This window comes from Phalangium opilio, unplaced genomic scaffold (genome assembly GCF_054372755.1).
Source record: "Phalangium opilio isolate 3A_F unplaced genomic scaffold, DU_Popi_V2 ptg000060l_1, whole genome shotgun sequence".
NCBI classification, from domain to species: Eukaryota; Metazoa; Arthropoda; class Arachnida; order Opiliones; family Phalangiidae; genus Phalangium; species Phalangium opilio.
In genome coordinates this window covers 4,861,095-4,879,399 of record NW_028324177.1, presented here as the reverse complement: position 1 = coordinate 4,879,399, position 18,305 = coordinate 4,861,095, and the positions used below count along the sequence as shown (strand labels likewise).

General features: G+C 40.9%; 1 protein-coding gene across 1 annotated transcript; it reads left to right on the top strand.

Moving 5' to 3' along the window:
• The first annotated feature begins 3,189 nt into the window (after positions 1-3,189).
• Positions 3,190-7,160, top strand: LOC149666723 (uncharacterized). The gene is made up of 6 exons (XM_089841630.1): positions 3,190-3,211; positions 3,271-3,447; positions 3,574-3,977; positions 4,021-5,203; positions 5,258-5,391; positions 7,098-7,160. The coding sequence occupies exons 1-6, from the start codon at positions 3,190-3,192 to the stop codon at positions 7,158-7,160; spliced, it is 1,983 nt and encodes a 660-aa protein (XP_089697756.1).
• Positions 7,161-18,305: the final 11,145 nt, after the last annotated feature.

Here is an 18,305-nt window from a genome sequence, read left to right as displayed (position 1 = left end):
TAAAGAAAATTGAAGTGACTCCACCAAATAAGATAAAGAAAGAGGAATTACTTGATCGGGGCGAGAAAAAAATTCTTGAGGAACAGTCTCAGTTAATTTATGAACATCGTGACGAGCTTGAAAAAAATATTAAAAAAAAGAAATGGTGGAACTATTAAAATATAACGACCAAAAAATTCCTTCAGGAAACAGCGAAATTCTAGATAGACTTTCCGATATCATGACGTTTGGATCTCTTGAACCTTGCACAGATAGTGACGGTGGACAATTGGTTTTCTCAAATGATGGTTATCACTGTACTGGAAATGCAAGCGAATGGAGCAAATGTACAAATGTAATAAAACTACCAAGAAGAAAGCCTTTCCAGATTCCAGATCACCTAAAAGAGGAATATGCATTCTTAAACAGCTACGAATACATAGAGCAAGACCGTTACATTCCTACAAACGCACCTACTCCAAGTACACCAGAAAATTTGCCATCAACCTCGGGTGTCAAGAGAAAGCCACAACCATTGGACGATACTAAAATAGTGTTGATTGGTAATCTCCATAGTTCCAAAGATTCTCTAAAGAAAAGCATAGCGAGATTAGGAGGCAATGTTGTCTCTCAAATTGACAAAACTACAGCTTGCGTTATAAGTACCAAGGAAGATGTTGAGAAAAATATCAAGGAAATTCGTGAAGCTAAGGAACACGATGTTCACGTTGTATCTGAGGACTTTTTAAGTGCTGTGGAATATGGAGGTTTAGTTTCTACGATCCAACAATACCGCATAGCCAGTTGGGGTGGAAATCCTCAAGACAGAATTAATTCTTACGCTGCTGAAAAAAGACTCAAAAGTGCGGCTGTAGGAAATAGTGACTCAACATTCCCATCTGGAAAGAGCACGAAAGTTAAACTGACAGTGAAAGGCAGCGTAGCTGTTGACCCAGATTCAAATCTTGAAGCCAGCACACACGTGTTTCAAAACGAAGAAGGAGCTTTCAACGCTGTTCTCGGAAACGTCGTCGTTACTCAAGGATCTAATTCGTTTTACAAGCTTCAACTTCTAAAGTCAGACGAAGGAAAGGATTACTATGTGTTTCGGAGCTGGGGACGTGTTGGAACTACTATTGGTGATAACAAGACGGAACACTTTGTTACTAAGTATGAAGCTGTTGCCGAATTCAAAAGGCTTTTCGAAGAAAAAAAAAGGAACTCCGTGGGAGTTACGCCACACTGCCAAAAAGGTTCCTAATAAAATGTATCCACTTGACATTGACTATGGAACTTCAGAAAAACTGGTTGTAGGATCTGGATCTAAATTTCCCAACGCCATCCAAGAACTAATTCGCCTTATCTTTGACGTGGAGAAAATGAACAAGGCCGTGTGGGAGTTAGAAATTGATCTGAAGAAAATGCCACTAGGAAAACTTTCGAAGAACCAAATTGAAGAGGCGTATTCCGTTTTGACGGAACTCCTGGCTTTACTCGACGATGAACCCAACGAAAACAAGAAAGCCCAGCTAATAGCTTGCACCAATACATTCTTCACGCTAATACCTCATGATTTTGGAACCAAAAGGGTCCCTCTTTTGGATAATGTTGAGATAATAAAATCCAAGGTAGAAATGCCAAATTTCCTTCTTGAAGTGGAGATCGGTTACAAGTTAGTTGAAGAGGAAGGTGGAACGACCAAAGATCCAATAGATCAACATTATGAACAATTGAAAACTGAAATTGAAGTATTAGATAGAGATTCTGAAGAATTCGAGACATTATTAACATACGTAAACAACACGGGCGCTGATTTTCACAGTGATTGTGAACTTGAAGTCGATCAAATATTTAAAATTACTCGTCAGGGAGAACGCGAACGCTACCGAGAATTCCAAAAATTCCCTAATAGAAAGCTACTATGGCATGGTTCCAGAACCCCAAACTTAATGGGCATTTTGTCTCAAGGCCTTCGTATTGCTCCACCAGAAGCTCCTTCTAATGGTTACAACTTTGGAAAAGGAGTGTACTTTGCAGATACGGTACTACACATAGCCTTTTATTAAACTCTGTACCTCCGGTATCGTCTGCTACGGTATGCCTGCTTCTTCAGACTCTTGTTGTGTTTGCGATAATCGGTTTTATGGAAAACAAAAGTGTCATTTTTGCACTGGACTATGCAAGCGCCGTGTACATAAAGATTGTACCCCTAATTCATACTTTACCTGTACGGAATGCAAAGCCGCTACTCGCAAATCTAGAAGTCCGGCTCGGCGACATAGTAATAGCGCCATACCCCGCGATAAAGAGTTCAATGGGGCCATACCTGCGCCTAAACCACCTGCTAAGCTGGCTGAGGGCGATAAGGGTCTCATCTTAGAGGTGGTGCACGAAGCATTCGTCCATCTACTTAGCGTTGATAGCCTCACTAGGGAATCTGATTCGATACTGGACAAAATGATGAATAAATTGGATAGCAACGACACCATCCTACTTAAGATGCAAGCTACGTTATCAGAGTTCCAAGAACGTCTGGCTTCATTAGAAAATGAGAACGCTGGCCTTCGTCGAGAACTTGCCAGTCGCCAAATACCATTTCAAGCCCCGCTTGGGTCACGGGCTTCTAGGGACGAAGCTCAATCTTTTCCACCATTGGCTAACCGTCCTGGCGCTCTCAACCCATCTGCCTTGCCCTGGCCACAGGGTTCCATTCCTTCATTCTCTGGAGCATTACCCAAGGCTGTGCAAACAAAAACTGACATCAACTCCACTCGTCATGTTCCTGCATCTAAGCCTGTGGTCTCGGGTGTGTCTTTGACAAGCCGGATCAAGGCTGCACCACGTCGAGTGAAGGCGGTCAAGAAAGCACTCTTTGCCACTGGGTTGGATGTTGGGATCACGTCGAAAGAACTGCAAGATTTTTTGAGGGCTGATTCAGGTGTGCAGTCGGTGCAGTGCATAAGACTGCGTACTAAAAATCCGAATGCCCGTCATTCGTCATTCTACTTGACGTGTGATGATGAGTCTGACATACCAAAAATGAGGGATCCCAATATTTGGCCTGCGAACAGCTTTCTAACAGATTTCCATGGGGTACCGAGAGACGAGCACAAACATGTCTCGGAACTGCATGGTGAAATCTCAGACGCGGGTTCCCCTGCGGATTCTTCAAATGTCCAAGAATGAAAGAACTGACTATAGCTTATCAGAATGTGCGCGGTCTACGAACCAAGTCTAGTACCTTTTTAACTAACCTAATCGTTAATGATTTTGATATTGTTTGTTTAACAGAGACGTGGCTTAACCACTCTCATTTTAATTCGGATTATTTTCCAAATTCCTATACTATTTTTCGGGCGGATCGATCAGATCCGGATTCTGTCAATGTTAGGGGCGGGGGATCCCTCATTGCTATCAAGAAGTCCCTTGTTTTTCACCGTCGAAGTGACCTGGAAGGTGCCGAAGGGGGTGTGTTTGTCGAGTTTAAACTAAAAAATAACCTTCCGCTTCTTCTTGGCACTGGTTACTTTCGCCCCTCAGATGACGACGCTCAGTATCGGAAATTTAAGAATGTTTTGGTATCCTCGTTGGTAGATTATGACGGTGAAATTCTGATTCTGGGTGATTTTAATCTCCCCGGTATCAACTGGACTCTGAGTAGCAGTGTGGGATGCACTCACCAAACTAGAACTAAGGCTGCTCATGTTCTCGATGTTTGTTATGAATTTAATTTAAACCAAATTAACCCAGCTCCCACTTATGGTGTTCTTCTGGACCTTTGTCTTACTAATGTACACGGCATTGATACTGTACCTCTCCTTGATCCATTTGTGGACATTGACAACTACCATCCGCCTTTCTATTTGCTTTGTCCATTTGACATTTGTAGGGTCTCCCCTAATTTACAACCAGTATATCAATTTAAAAAAGGTAACTATCACTTGCTATACTCAATTTTACGCGATTCAGATTGGTCGGTGGTTTTGGATTCGCAGGATGTTAATTTTTGTGTCCAGACATTAACGGAATATATAACGTCAGCTATGGATAGTTCGATCCCTAACAAGATTCCGCGTAATAATCGGGGCTTCCCCTTTTGGTATTCTTTGGACCTCCAAAAAAGCTATCAAGCGCAAAAAATATTATTTTAATAAGAAAAAGAGGTCGGGGTTAGCCTCCGACATAGCTAATTTTAGGCTGTCCCGTTCGTTGGTGAGAAGGCTTACAGTAAGGGACAAAGCTGCTATGGCAGTAAAATCTTGTCGAGACGCCTTGTCCCAACCCAAAAAATTTTGGAGTTTTATCAATGGTAATCTAAAAGACAGACACTCTGATATATTATTGAAAATTGGTAAGACAATCATTACTGATCCGGAGCAATTGGGGGAAACATTCATGGCGCATTTCTCAACAATTTCGACTGACAATACTGAAACTAGTTCAAAATACACTTTTGATACTTCTACCTTAGTTACAACGCCTCATAACTGTTTAAAACTAACTCAAGCGGACATATATGCTGCTATTAATCGTCTACCCAACAAACTCTCTACTGGTTTCGACAAAATTCCGTCGTTTGTTATCAAGGGCTGTGGGAATATATTGTTACCTATATTGGAGCATATATTTAATTTATCCTTCCGTACTCACTCATTCCCAACGCTTTGGAAAAAAGCTGTCATTGTCCCGGTTTACAAGTCTGGAAAATCCAGCGATGTCCGAAACTACCGTCCGATTTCCCTTCTTTGCGTTCTCGCTAAGGTATTTGATAGAGTAGTACACGTACATTTACAGCGTTGGTTTAGCTTGCTACCCAACGACTGTCAACATGGCTTTGTTCCGGGTAGGAGTGTGGAAACGAACCACGTTTCCTTTATGGATTACGTGGCTCCTGAGGTCGAGTGCCGGGGCCAGGTCGATGTTGTATACCTTGACCTGGCCAAGGCCTTCGACCGCGTCTCCCACTCTTACCTTCATGACAAGTTAGAGGCCCTTGGATTGGGGGGTGATATCTTGGAATGGATTGCTAGCTATCTGGCGAATCGAGTCAATGTCTTGAAATGCAATGGCATAATCACATCGAAAACATACGAAGTTAATTGTGGGGTTCCACAGGGATCATCTCTTGGACCCTTACTCTTTAATATGTATCTTTTCGATTTACAATTTTCGGTTTTACATTCCCGTATTCTTCAATTTGCTGATGACAATAAAGTTTTCAAAAGTATTAATTCTAAGTTAGACGGTAAATTACTTCAACTTTACCTTGACTCTATAGGAAGATGGTGCTCTCTTAACAAAATACCAGTAAATCCAACCAAATCCGTGCATGTCACATTTACAAGGCGAATTGCTAGAGAAATTTCCAACGACTATACCATTGAGGGCGCTCACATACCCCTTAAGTCCACTGTGAGAGATCTTGGCGTGATCTTTGACAGAGGACTTTATTTTACCGAGCAAGTACATAAATGCGTTGCTTTAAGTCGCCGTACTCTGGCTGTTTGCTTGAAGATGTGTAGGAAATTGCATTCCCTAGACCATTTCCGTCTTCTTTATCAAGCCCTAGTGAGATCACGGGTCCTGTATGGTGGCTTGGCCTGGGGTGGTTGTAGTATTATTATTATTGTTGATGAGGTGGGGCTCACGCCCTAGCACCGATGCCAAAGGCATATTGTGCAACCTCAAAATCAGGCCTTGAATAGGCCCGTAGCCGCAGCGTAGCGAAGAATTCGCTCCACCGTAAAAGAGGAGACCCGCGAGGGCTCCACAGTGTGTGAATCAAAATGTTCTAGTCTAAGCGAGGCGAAGAAGTCGCACTCGCAAAGTACGTGAGCGGATGTTTCTTCCTTCTCCTGGCACGACCTGCAGAGGGGGTCGTCAGCAAGACCCATCAGATGGAGGTGCCTATTTAGCCGACAGTGTCCGGTCAGAAGACCGGTGGCCAGCCTAATATCCCATCTGCTGAGCGAAATTAGGTCTCTAGCACGAGACCTGCAGGGACCATTGACTAACTGTTTTGTCTGTCTCTGGCCATCCATGTCATGCCAGAGCTGGTTTTGTATGACAGTCATCCTGTCATGCAGGCTCCGTTTGACATGCCCGTAGGGGATGGGGACGGCCGGCTCCGGCCCCAAGAGCTTGGCCTCCGCGCCCCTTTTCGCAAATCTATCGGCTTGCTCATTGCCATAATAACCGCTATGCCCTGGCACCCAGTACAACAGAACCCTGTTGCCGGACGCCAGTTGCGCTAGCAGATCAAGGCAGCTACGCACCAGTTGAGAGGTAATCTGACACTGGTCCAGCGCATTCAGGGCGGCCTGACTGTCAGAATAAATCCTCACAGTCCGTCCGTTATATCCTTTGTTAATGCAGTAGTCTGCGCAATAACAGATCGCGGCAATTTCCGCTTGGAACACACTAGCAAAGGTGCCCAGGCAAGCAGAAAAACCGACCCTTGTAGTTTGGCAGTAATAGCCGGCGCCAGCGCCGGAATCAGTCTCGGAACCATCGGTGAACCAAATAGTTTCACCCCCAGTGCCAAGAGGCAGCAGGTTAGTCCACTCGGCCCGACTGGGAAAGTGGATGCTGAATGGCTTAGTGAAATCAAAGCTGGTAACGGTTTTGTCAGAGCACATCGTTAACGACGGCTCAAGTGCAGCGTACTCCCGAAAGAGCTTCGTATGGCTGTAATCCCAAAGTCTTGGAACCCAACAGCCATTAATGTGGAGCCTGTAGGCCCCCATGACAGCCTCCTCCTCAATGAAAAGATGAAGAGGTAGCATGTCAAGAAGCACCTCCAGGGAAGCAGTAGGGGTCGATCTCATGGCCCCTGTAACACCAATGCAGGCAAGCCTTTGAAGCTTGCGCAGGGCAGCCTGCACCGTCTTCAGCCGGACCCTTGTCCACCAGACAAGTGCCCCGTGTGGTTGTAGTAGATATCTAAAGGTACTTCTTGAGAATGTGCAACGGAAGTTTATTGAATATTGCCATACTTATTTCATGAAAAAGGCTCCATATGATTACCATATTTTACTAGGGTATTTGGACATTCCTACTATAGCTCACATTCTCCTTATTAACGACGTTAAATTTCTACATAAATTAATTAATAATAGGATAACTCTTCCAGATTTGCTAGGACGGTTGGACTTTCTAGTCCCCAAGTCTGGAAGGTTTAGAAAAACATTTAGAGAATCTCTTAACCACTTAAATCCAATTAAAAGAATGCAAATTACAGTTAACAGTTTTGGCGAAAATTTTGATATATTTAATGTTAAATACAAGGAGCTGGATTAATAAGGTTTCTCTTGGTTTGTTTTTAATTTGTCTTCCATTTGATATTCTTAACAGTTAGGAAATGCAAATATGATATCATTACAACTGTGTATATTCTCGTGAACCTTCGTGGTTTTTTATATGCACAATAAATATTCATTCATTCATTCATTAATAAAGAGTTAAATTATAGGTTGCTAACTTCAAATATTTGATTCTTTTAGGTCTCTGAAAGTGCCAAATACTGTCACGCCAGTCGAGAGAACAACACCGGGTTGTTGCTCCTCTGCGAAGTAGCTTTAGGAAATATGCTTGAGCTACCTCATGTATGGGTAGGAAATTTTTTGAAACTCGACCAATTTTTTCCCTCTAGTGATGGAAGCGACATGAAATCCTCAAATTTGTTCACTAGTGCCAGGATCTACTACCAATGCTTGAGCTCTTCACTTCCAGTCTCATCTTACTTCTGCTGCAACTAAGACCCGTACATAACGTTTTGGTTTTTAAATACATCATTAACCAGAAAAGTAAACCAAATAGTCAAGCTGTGCTAACTTATTCAAACCTCTTTGTATGATTTAGAGATGGATCGACGTCTACCGTGGCGTACCGAATATGCCAAAAGTGGCTGGTCATCATGCAAAAGCTGTAAAAGGCGCATAGATAAGGATGAGCTAAGAATGGCGGCAATTATTCAGGCGTCAAGTTTTGATAGAAAGGTAAAATATCAAAATTGAGCATCTGATGACGCGAGTAACATTAATTTCTTATTGTGGAAACAAGATTCCAAAGTGGTACCATTTTCGGTGCTTTTTCTCAAAAGTTTAAAGTGTCAACTGAGGCTGACATCTCACACTTTGAGGATTTACGTTGGAGAGATCAAGAGAAAATAAGGAGTGAAATTCCGAGTGGGTCTCAAGCAGCACCTGCTGCTTCAAGCAATACCCCATCTAAAGGAACGAAGAGAAAAAGCTCCTCCATTGAAATTCAAGACTTCTCAACTGAATATGCCAAAAGTAATCGGTCATCTTGTAAAGGTTGTGGAGAAACAATCGTAAAAGATCAAGCTCGCATTTCAAAACTTGACAGACAGAGTGCAAAAGCTAGACGATTTGGTCCACTACCAGCGTGGTATCACGTTGATTGGTTTGTACAAGCGAGAGAAACTCTGAAGTTTTTTGAAGATGGATCTAAAATACGAGGATTTAAGACACTCTGTGTTGAAGATCAAAAGGCCATCAAAGAAAAGATAAAGAAAATTGAAGTGACTCCACCAAATAAGATAAAGAAAGAGGAATTACTTGATCGGGGCGAGAAGAAAATTCTTGAGGAACAGTCTCAGTTAATTTATGAACATCGTGACGAGCTTGAAAAAAATATTAAAAAAAAGAAATGGTGGAACTATTAAAATATAACGACCAAAAAATTCCTTCAGGAAACAGCGAAATTCTAGATAGACTTTCCGATATCATGACGTTTGGATCTCTTGAACCTTGCACAGATAGTGACGGTGGACAATTGGTTTTCTCAAATGATGGTTATCACTGTACTGGAAATGCAAGCGAATGGAGCAAATGTACAAATGTAATAAAACTACCAAGAAGAAAGCCTTTCCAGATTCCAGATCACCTAAAAGAGGAATATGCATTCTTAAACAGCTACGAATACATAGAGCAAGACCGTTACATTCCTACAAACGCACCTACTCCAAGTACACCAGAAAATTTGCCATCAACCTCGGGTGTCAAGAGAAAGCCACAACCATTGGACGATACTAAAATAGTGTTGATTGGTAATCTCCATAGTTCCAAAGATTCTCTAAAGAAAAGCATAGCGAGATTAGGAGGCAATGTTGTCTCTCAAATTGACAAAACTACAGCTTGCGTTATAAGTACCAAGGAAGATGTTGAGAAAAATATCAAGGAAATTCGTGAAGCTAAGGAACACGATGTTCACGTTGTATCTGAGGACTTTTTAAGTGCTGTGGAATATGGAGGTTTAGTTTCTACGATCCAACAATACCGCATAGCCAGTTGGGGTGGAAATCCTCAAGACAGAATTAATTCTTACGCTGCTGAAAAAAGACTCAAAAGTGCGGCTGTAGGAAATAGTGACTCAACATTCTCATCTGGAAAGAGCAAGAAAGTTAAACTGACAGTGAAAGGCAGCGTAGCTGTTGACCCAGATTCAAATCTTGAAGCCAGCACACACGTGTTTCAAAACGAAGAAGGAGCTTTCAACGCTGTTCTCGGAAACGTCGTCGTTACTCAAGGATCTAATTCGTTTTACAAGCTTCAACTTCTAAAGTCAGACGAAGGAAAGGATTACTATGTGTTTCGGAGCTGGGGACGTGTTGGAACTACTATTGGTGATAACAAGACGGAACACTTTGTTACTAAGTATGAAGCTGTTGCCGAATTCAAAAGGCTTTTCGAAGAAAAAACAGGAACTCCGTGGGAGTTACGCCACACTGCCTCAAAGGTTCCTAATAAAATGTATCCACTTGACATTGACTATGGAACTTCAGAAAAACTGGTTGTAGGATCTGGATCTAAACTTCCCAACGCCATCCAAGAACTAATTCGCCTTATCTTTGACGTGGAGAAAATGAACAAGGCCGTGTGGGAGTTAGAAATTGATCTGAAGAAAATGCCACTAGGAAAACTTTCGAAGAACCAAATTGAAGAGGCGTATTCCGTTTTGACGGAACTCCTGGCTTTACTCGACGATGAACCCAACGAAAACAAGAAAGCCCAGCTAATAGCTTGCACCAATACATTCTTCACGCTAATACCTCATGATTTTGGAACCAAAAGGGTCCCTCTTTTGGATAATGTTGAGATAATAAAATCCAAGGTAGAAATGCCAAATTTCCTTCTTGAAGTGGAGATCGGTTACAAGTTAGTTGAAGAGGAAGGTGGAACGACCAAAGATCCAATAGATCAACATTATGAACAATTGAAAACTGAAATTGAAGTATTAGATAGAGATTCTGAAGAATTCGAGACATTATTAACATACGTAAACAACACGGGCGCTGATTTTCACAGTGATTGTGAACTTGAAGTCGATCAAATATTTAAAATTACTCGTCAGGGAGAACGCGAACGCTACCGAGAATTCCAAAAATTCCCTAATAGAAAGCTACTATGGCATGGTTCCAGAACCCCAAACTTAATGGGCATTTTGTCTCAAGGCCTTCGTATTGCTCCACCAGAAGCTCCTTCTAATGGTTACAACTTTGGAAAAGGAGTGTACTTTGCAGATACGGTACTACACATAGCCTTTTAATAAAGAGTTAAATTATAGGTTGCTAACTTCAAATATTTGATTCTTTTAGGTCTCTGAAAGTGCCAAATACTGTCACGCCAGTCGAGAGAACAACACCGGGTTGTTGCTCCTCTGCGAAGTAGCTTTAGGAAATATGCTTGAGCTACCTCATGTATGGGTAGGAAATTTTTTGAAACTCGACCAATTTTTTCCCTTTAGTGATGGAAGCGACATGAAATCCTCAAATTTGTTCACTAGTGCCAGGATCTACTACCAATGCTTGAGCTCTTCACTTCCAGTCTCATCTTACTTCTGCTGCAACTAAGACCCGTACATAACGTTTTGGTTTTTAAATACATCATTAACCAGAAAAGTAAACCAAATAGTCAAGCTGTGCTAATTTATTCAAACCTCTTTGTATGATTTAGAGATGGATCGAGGTCTACCGTGGCGTACCGAATATGCCAAAAGTGGCTGGTCATCATGCAAAAGCTGTAAAAGGCGCATAGATAAGGATGAGCTAAGAATGGCGGCAATTATTCAGGCGTCAAGTTTTGATAGAAAGGTAAAATATCAAAATTGAGCATCTGATGACGCGAGTAACATTAATTTCTTATTGTGGAAACAAGATTCCAAAGTGGTACCATTTTCGGTGCTTTTTCTCAAAAGTTTAAAGTGTCAACTGAGGCTGACATCTCACACTTTGAGGATTTACGTTGGAGAGATCAAGAGAAAATAAGGAGTGAAATTCCGAGTGGGTCTCAAGCAGCACCTGCTGCTTCAATCAATACCCCATCTAAAGGAACGAAGAGAAAAAGCTCCTCCATTGAAATTCAAGACTTCTCAACTGAATATGCCAAAAGTAATCGGTCATCTTGTAAAGGTTGTGGAGAAACAATCGTAAAAGATCAAGCTCGCATTTCAAAACTTGACAGACAGAGTGCAAAAGCTAGACGATTTGGTCCACTACCAGCGTGGTATCACGTTGATTGGTTTGTACAAGCGAGAGAAACTCTGAAGTTTTTTGAAGATGGATCTAAAATACGAGGATTTAAGACACTCTGCGTTGAAGATCAAAAGGCCATCAAAGAAAAGATAAAGAAAATTGAAGTGACTCCACCAAATAAGATAAAGAAAGAGGAATTACTTGATCGGGGCGAGAAAAAAATTCTTGAGGAACAGTCTCAGTTAATTTATGAACATCGTGACGAGCTTGAAAAAAATATTAAAAAAAAGAAATGGTGGAACTATTAAAATATAACGACCAAAAAATTCCTTCAGGAAACAGCGAAATTCTAGATAGACTTTCCGATATCATGACGTTTGGATCTCTTGAACCTTGCACAGATAGTGACGGTGGACAATTGGTTTTCTCAAATGATGGTTATCACTGTACTGGAAATGCAAGCGAATGGAGCAAATGTACAAATGTAATAAAACTACCAAGAAGAAAGCCTTTCCAGATTCCAGATCACCTAAAAGAGGAATATGCATTCTTAAACAGCTACGAATACATAGAGCAGGACCGTTACATTCCTACAAACGCACCTACTCCAAGTACACCAGAAAATTTGCCATCAACCTCGGGTGTCAAGAGAAAGCCACAACCATTGGACGATACTAAAATAGTGTTGATTGGTAATCTCCATAGTTCCAAAGATTCTCTAAAGAAAAGCATAGCGAGATTAGGAGGCAATGTTGTCTCTCAAATTGACAAAACTACAGCTTGCGTTATAAGTACCAAGGAAGATGTTGAGAAAAATATCAAGGAAATTCGTGAAGCTAAGGAACACGATGTTCACGTTGTATCTGAGGACTTTTTAAGTGCTGTGGAATATGGAGGTTTAGTTTCTACGATCCAACAATACCGCATAGCCAGTTGGGGTGGAAATCCTCAAGACAGAATTAATTCTTACGCTGCTGAAAAAAGACTCAAAAGTGCGGCTGTAGGAAATAGTGACTCAACATTCTCATCTGGAAAGAGCACGAAAGTTAAACTGACAGTGAAAGGCAGCGTAGCTGTTGACCCAGATTCAAATCTTGAAGCCAGCACACACGTGTTTCAAAACGAAGAAGGAGCTTTCAACGCTGTTCTCGGAAACGTCGTCGTTACTCAAGGATCTAATTCGTTTTACAAGCTTCAACTTCTAAAGTCAGACGAAGGAAAGGATTACTATGTGTTTCGGAGCTGGGGACGTGTTGGAACTACTATTGGTGATAACAAGACGGAACACTTTGTTACTAAGTATGAAGCTGTTGCCGAATTCAAAAGGCTTTTCGAAGAAAAAACAGGAACTCCGTGGGAGTTACGCCACACTGCCTCAAAGGTTCCTAATAAAATGTATCCACTTGACATTGACTATGGAACTTCAGAAAAACTGGTTGTAGGATCTGGATCTAAACTTCCCAACGCCCGCCATCCAAGAACTAATTCGCCTTATCTTTGACGTGGAGAAAATGAACAAGGCCGTGTGGGAGTTAGAAATTGATCTGAAGAAAATGCCACTAGGAAAACTTTCGAAGAACCAAATTGAAGAGGCGTATTCCGTTTTGACGGAACTCCTGGCTTTACTCGACGATGAACCCAACGAAAACAAGAAAGCCCAGCTAATAGCTTGCACCAATACATTCTTCACGCTAATACCTCATGATTTTGGAACCAAAAGGGTCCCTCTTTTGGATAATGTTGAGATAATAAAATCCAAGGTAGAAATGCCAAATTTCCTTCTTGAAGTGGAGATCGGTTACAAGTTAGTTGAAGAGGAAGGTGGAACGACCAAAGATCCAATAGATCAACATTATGAACAATTGAAAACTGAAATTGAAGTATTAGATAGAGATTCTGAAGAATTCGAGACATTATTAACATACGTAAACAACACGGGCGCTGATTTTCACAGTGATTGTGAACTTGAAGTCGATCAAATATTTAAAATTACTCGTCAGGGAGAACGCGAACGCTACCGAGAATTCCAAAAATTCCCTAATAGAAAGCTACAATGGCATGGTTCCAGAACCCCAAACTTAATGGGCATTTTGTCTCAAGGCCTTCGTATTGCTCCACCAGAAGCTCCTTCTAATGGTTACAACTTTGGAAAAGGAGTGTACTTTGGCGATACGGTACTACACATAGCCTTTTAATAAAGAGTTAAATTATAGGTTGCTAACTTCAAATATTTGATTCTTTTAGGTCTCTGAAAGTGCCAAATACTGTCACGCCAGTCGAGAGAACAACACCGGGTTGTTGCTCCTCTGCGAAGTAGCTTTAGGAAATATGCTTGAGCTACCTCATGTATGGGTAGGAAATTTTTTGAAACTCGACCAATTTTTTCCCTCTAGTGATGGAAGCGACATGAAATCCTCAAATTTGTTCACTAGTGCCAGGATCTACTACCAATGCTTGAGCTCTTCACTTCCAGTCTCATCTTACTTCTGCTGCAACTAAGACCCGTACATAACGTTTTGGTTTTTAAATACATCATTAACCAGAAAAGTAAACCAAATAGTCAAGCTGTGCTAATTTATTCAAACCTCTTTGTATGATTTAGAGATGGATCGAGGTCTACCGTGGCGTACCGAATATGCCAAAAGTGGCTGGTCATCATGCAAAAGCTGTAAAAGGCGCATAGATAAGGATGAGCTAAGAATGGCGGCAATTATTCAGGCGTCAAGTTTTGATAGAAAGGTAAAATATCAAAATTGAGCATCTGATGACGCGAGTAACATTAATTTCTTATTGTGGAAACAAGATTCCAAAGTGGTACCATTTTCGGTGCTTTTTCTCAAAAGTTTAAAGTGTCAACTGAGGCTGACATCTCACACTTTGAGGATTTACGTTGGAGAGATCAAGAGAAAATAAGGAGTGAAATTCCGAGTGGGTCTCAAGCAGCACCTGCTGCTTCAATCAATACCCCATCTAAAGGAACGAAGAGAAAAAGCTCCTCCATTGAAATTCAAGACTTCTCAACTGAATATGCCAAAAGTAATCGGTCATCTTGTAAAGGTTGTGGAGAAACAATCGTAAAAGATCAAGCTCGCATTTCAAAACTTGACAGACAGAGTGCAAAAGCTAGACGATTTGGTCCACTACCAGCGTGGTATCACGTTGATTGGTTTGTACAAGCGAGAGAAACTCTGAAGTTTTTTGAAGATGGATCTAAAATACGAGGATTTAAGACACTCTGCGTTGAAGATCAAAAGGCCATCAAAGAAAAGATAAAGAAAATTGAAGTGACTCCACCAAATAAGATAAAGAAAGAGGAATTACTTGATCGGGGCGAGAAAAAAATTCTTGAGGAACAGTCTCAGTTAATTTATGAACATCGTGACGAGCTTGAAAAAAATATTAAAAAAAAGAAATGGTGGAACTATTAAAATATAACGACCAAAAAATTCCTTCAGGAAACAGCGAAATTCTAGATAGACTTTCCGATATCATGACGTTTGGATCTCTTGAACCTTGCACAGATAGTGACGGTGGACAATTGGTTTTCTCAAATGATGGTTATCACTGTACTGGAAATGCAAGCGAATGGAGCAAATGTACAAATGTAATAAAACTACCAAGAAGAAAGCCTTTCCAGATTCCAGATCACCTAAAAGAGGAATATGCATTCTTAAACAGCTACGAATACATAGAGCAGGACCGTTACATTCCTACAAACGCACCTACTCCAAGTACACCAGAAAATTTGCCATCAACCTCGGGTGTCAAGAGAAAGCCACAACCATTGGACGATACTAAAATAGTGTTGATTGGTAATCTCCATAGTTCCAAAGATTCTCTAAAGAAAAGCATAGCGAGATTAGGAGGCAATGTTGTCTCTCAAATTGACAAAACTACAGCTTGCGTTATAAGTACCAAGGAAGATGTTGAGAAAAATATCAAGGAAATTCGTGAAGCTAAGGAACACGATGTTCACGTTGTATCTGAGGACTTTTTAAGTGCTGTGGAATATGGAGGTTTAGTTTCTACGATCCAACAATACCGCATAGCCAGTTGGGGTGGAAATCCTCAAGACAGAATTAATTCTTACGCTGCTGAAAAAAGACTCAAAAGTGCGGCTGTAGGAAATAGTGACTCAACATTCTCATCTGGAAAGAGCACGAAAGTTAAACTGACAGTGAAAGGCAGCGTAGCTGTTGACCCAGATTCAAATCTTGAAGCCAGCACACACGTGTTTCAAAACGAAGAAGGAGCTTTCAACGCTGTTCTCGGAAACGTCGTCGTTACTCAAGGATCTAATTCGTTTTACAAGCTTCAACTTCTAAAGTCAGACGAAGGAAAGGATTACTATGTGTTTCGGAGCTGGGGACGTGTTGGAACTACTATTGGTGATAACAAGACGGAACACTTTGTTACTAAGTATGAAGCTGTTGCCGAATTCAAAAGGCTTTTCGAAGAAAAAACAGGAACTCCGTGGGAGTTACGCCACACTGCCTCAAAGGTTCCTAATAAAATGTATCCACTTGACATTGACTATGGAACTTCAGAAAAACTGGTTGTAGGATCTGGATCTAAACTTCCCAACGCCATCCAAGAACTAATTCGCCTTATCTTTGACGTGGAGAAAATGAACAAGGCCGTGTGGGAGTTAGAAATTGATCTGAAGAAAATGCCACTAGGAAAACTTTCGAAGAACCAAATTGAAGAGGCGTATTCCGTTTTGACGGAACTCCTGGCTTTACTCGACGATGAACCCAACGAAAACAAGAAAGCCCAGCTAATAGCTTGCACCAATACATTCTTCACGCTAATACCTCATGATTTTGGAACCAAAAGGGTCCCTCTTTTGGATAATGTTGAGATAATAAAATCCAAGGTAGAAATGCCAAATTTCCTTCTTGAAGTGGAGATCGGTTACAAGTTAGTTGAAGAGGAAGGTGGAACGACCAAAGATCCAATAGATCAACATTATGAACAATTGAAAACTGAAATTGAAGTATTAGATAGAGATTCTGAAGAATTCGAGACATTATTAACATACGTAAACAACACGGGCGCTGATTTTCACAGTGATTGTGAACTTGAAGTCGATCAAATATTTAAAATTACTCGTCAGGGAGAACGCGAACGCTACCGAGAATTCCAAAAATTCCCTAATAGAAAGCTACAATGGCATGGTTCCAGAACCCCAAACTTAATGGGCATTTTGTCTCAAGGCCTTCGTATTGCTCCACCAGAAGCTCCTTCTAATGGTTACAACTTTGGAAAAGGAGTGTACTTTGGCGATACGGTACTACACATAGCCTTTTAATAAAGAGTTAAATTATAGGTTGCTAACTTCAAATATTTGATTCTTTTAGGTCTCTGAAAGTGCCAAATACTGTCACGCCAGTCGAGAGAACAACACCGGGTTGTTGCTCCTCTGCGAAGTAGCTTTAGGAAATATGCTTGAGCTACCTCATGTATGGGTAGGAAATTTTTTGAAACTCGACCAATTTTTTCCCTCTAGTGATGGAAGCGACATGAAATCCTCAAATTTGTTCACTAGTGCCAGGATCTACTACCAATGCTTGAGCTCTTCACTTCCAGTCTCATCTTACTTCTGCTGCAACTAAGACCCGTACATAACGTTTTGGTTTTTAAATACATCATTAACCAGAAAAGTAAACCAAATAGTCAAGCTGTGCTAACTTATTCAAACCTCTTTGTATGATTTAGAGATGGATCGAGGTCTACCGTGGCGTACCGAATATGCCAAAAGTGGCTGGTCATCATGCAAAAGCTGTAAAAGGCGCATAGATAAGGATGAGCTAAGAATGGCGGCAATTATTCAGGCGTCAAGTTTTGATAGAAAGGTAAAATATCAAAATTGAGCATCTGATGACGCGAGTAACATTAATTTCTTATTGTGGAAACAAGATTCCAAAGTGGTACCATTTTCGGTGCTTTTTCTCAAAAGTTTAAAGTGTCAACTGAGGCTGACATCTCACACTTTGAGGATTTACGTTGGAGAGATCAAGAGAAAATAAGGAGTGAAATTCCGAGTGGGTCTCAAGCAGCACCTGCTGCTTCAAGCAATACCCCATCTAAAGGAACGAAGAGAAAAAGCTCCTCCATTGAAATTCAAGACTTCTCAACTGAATATGCCAAAAGTAATCGGTCATCTTGTAAAGGTTGTGGAGAAACAATCGTAAAAGATCAAGCTCGCATTTCAAAACTTGACAGACAGAGTGCAAAAGCTAGACGATTTGGTCCACTACCAGCGTGGTATCACGTTGATTGGTTTGTACAAGCGAGAGAAACTCTGAAGTTTTTTGAAGATGGATCTAAAATACGAGGATTTAAGACACTCTGTGTTGAAGATCAAAAGGCCATCAAAGAAAAGATAAAGAAAATTGAAGTGACTCCACCAAATAAGATAAAGAAAGAGGAATTACTTGATCGGGGCGAGAAGAAAATTCTTGAGGAACAGTCTCAGTTAATTTATGAACATCGTGACGAGCTTGAAAAAAATATTAAAAAAAAGAAATGGTGGAACTATTAAAATATAACGACCAAAAAATTCCTTCAGGAAACAGCGAAATTCTAGATAGACTTTCCGAAATCATGACGTTTGGATCTCTTGAACCTTGCACAGATAGTGACGGTGGACAATTGGTTTTCTCAAATGATGGTTATCACTGTACTGGAAATGCAAGCGAATGGAGCAAATGTACAAATGTAATAAAACTACCAAGAAGAAAGCCTTTCCAGATTCCAGATCACCTAAAAGAGGAATATGCATTCTTAAACAGCTACGAATACATAGAGCAAGACCGTTACATTCCTACAA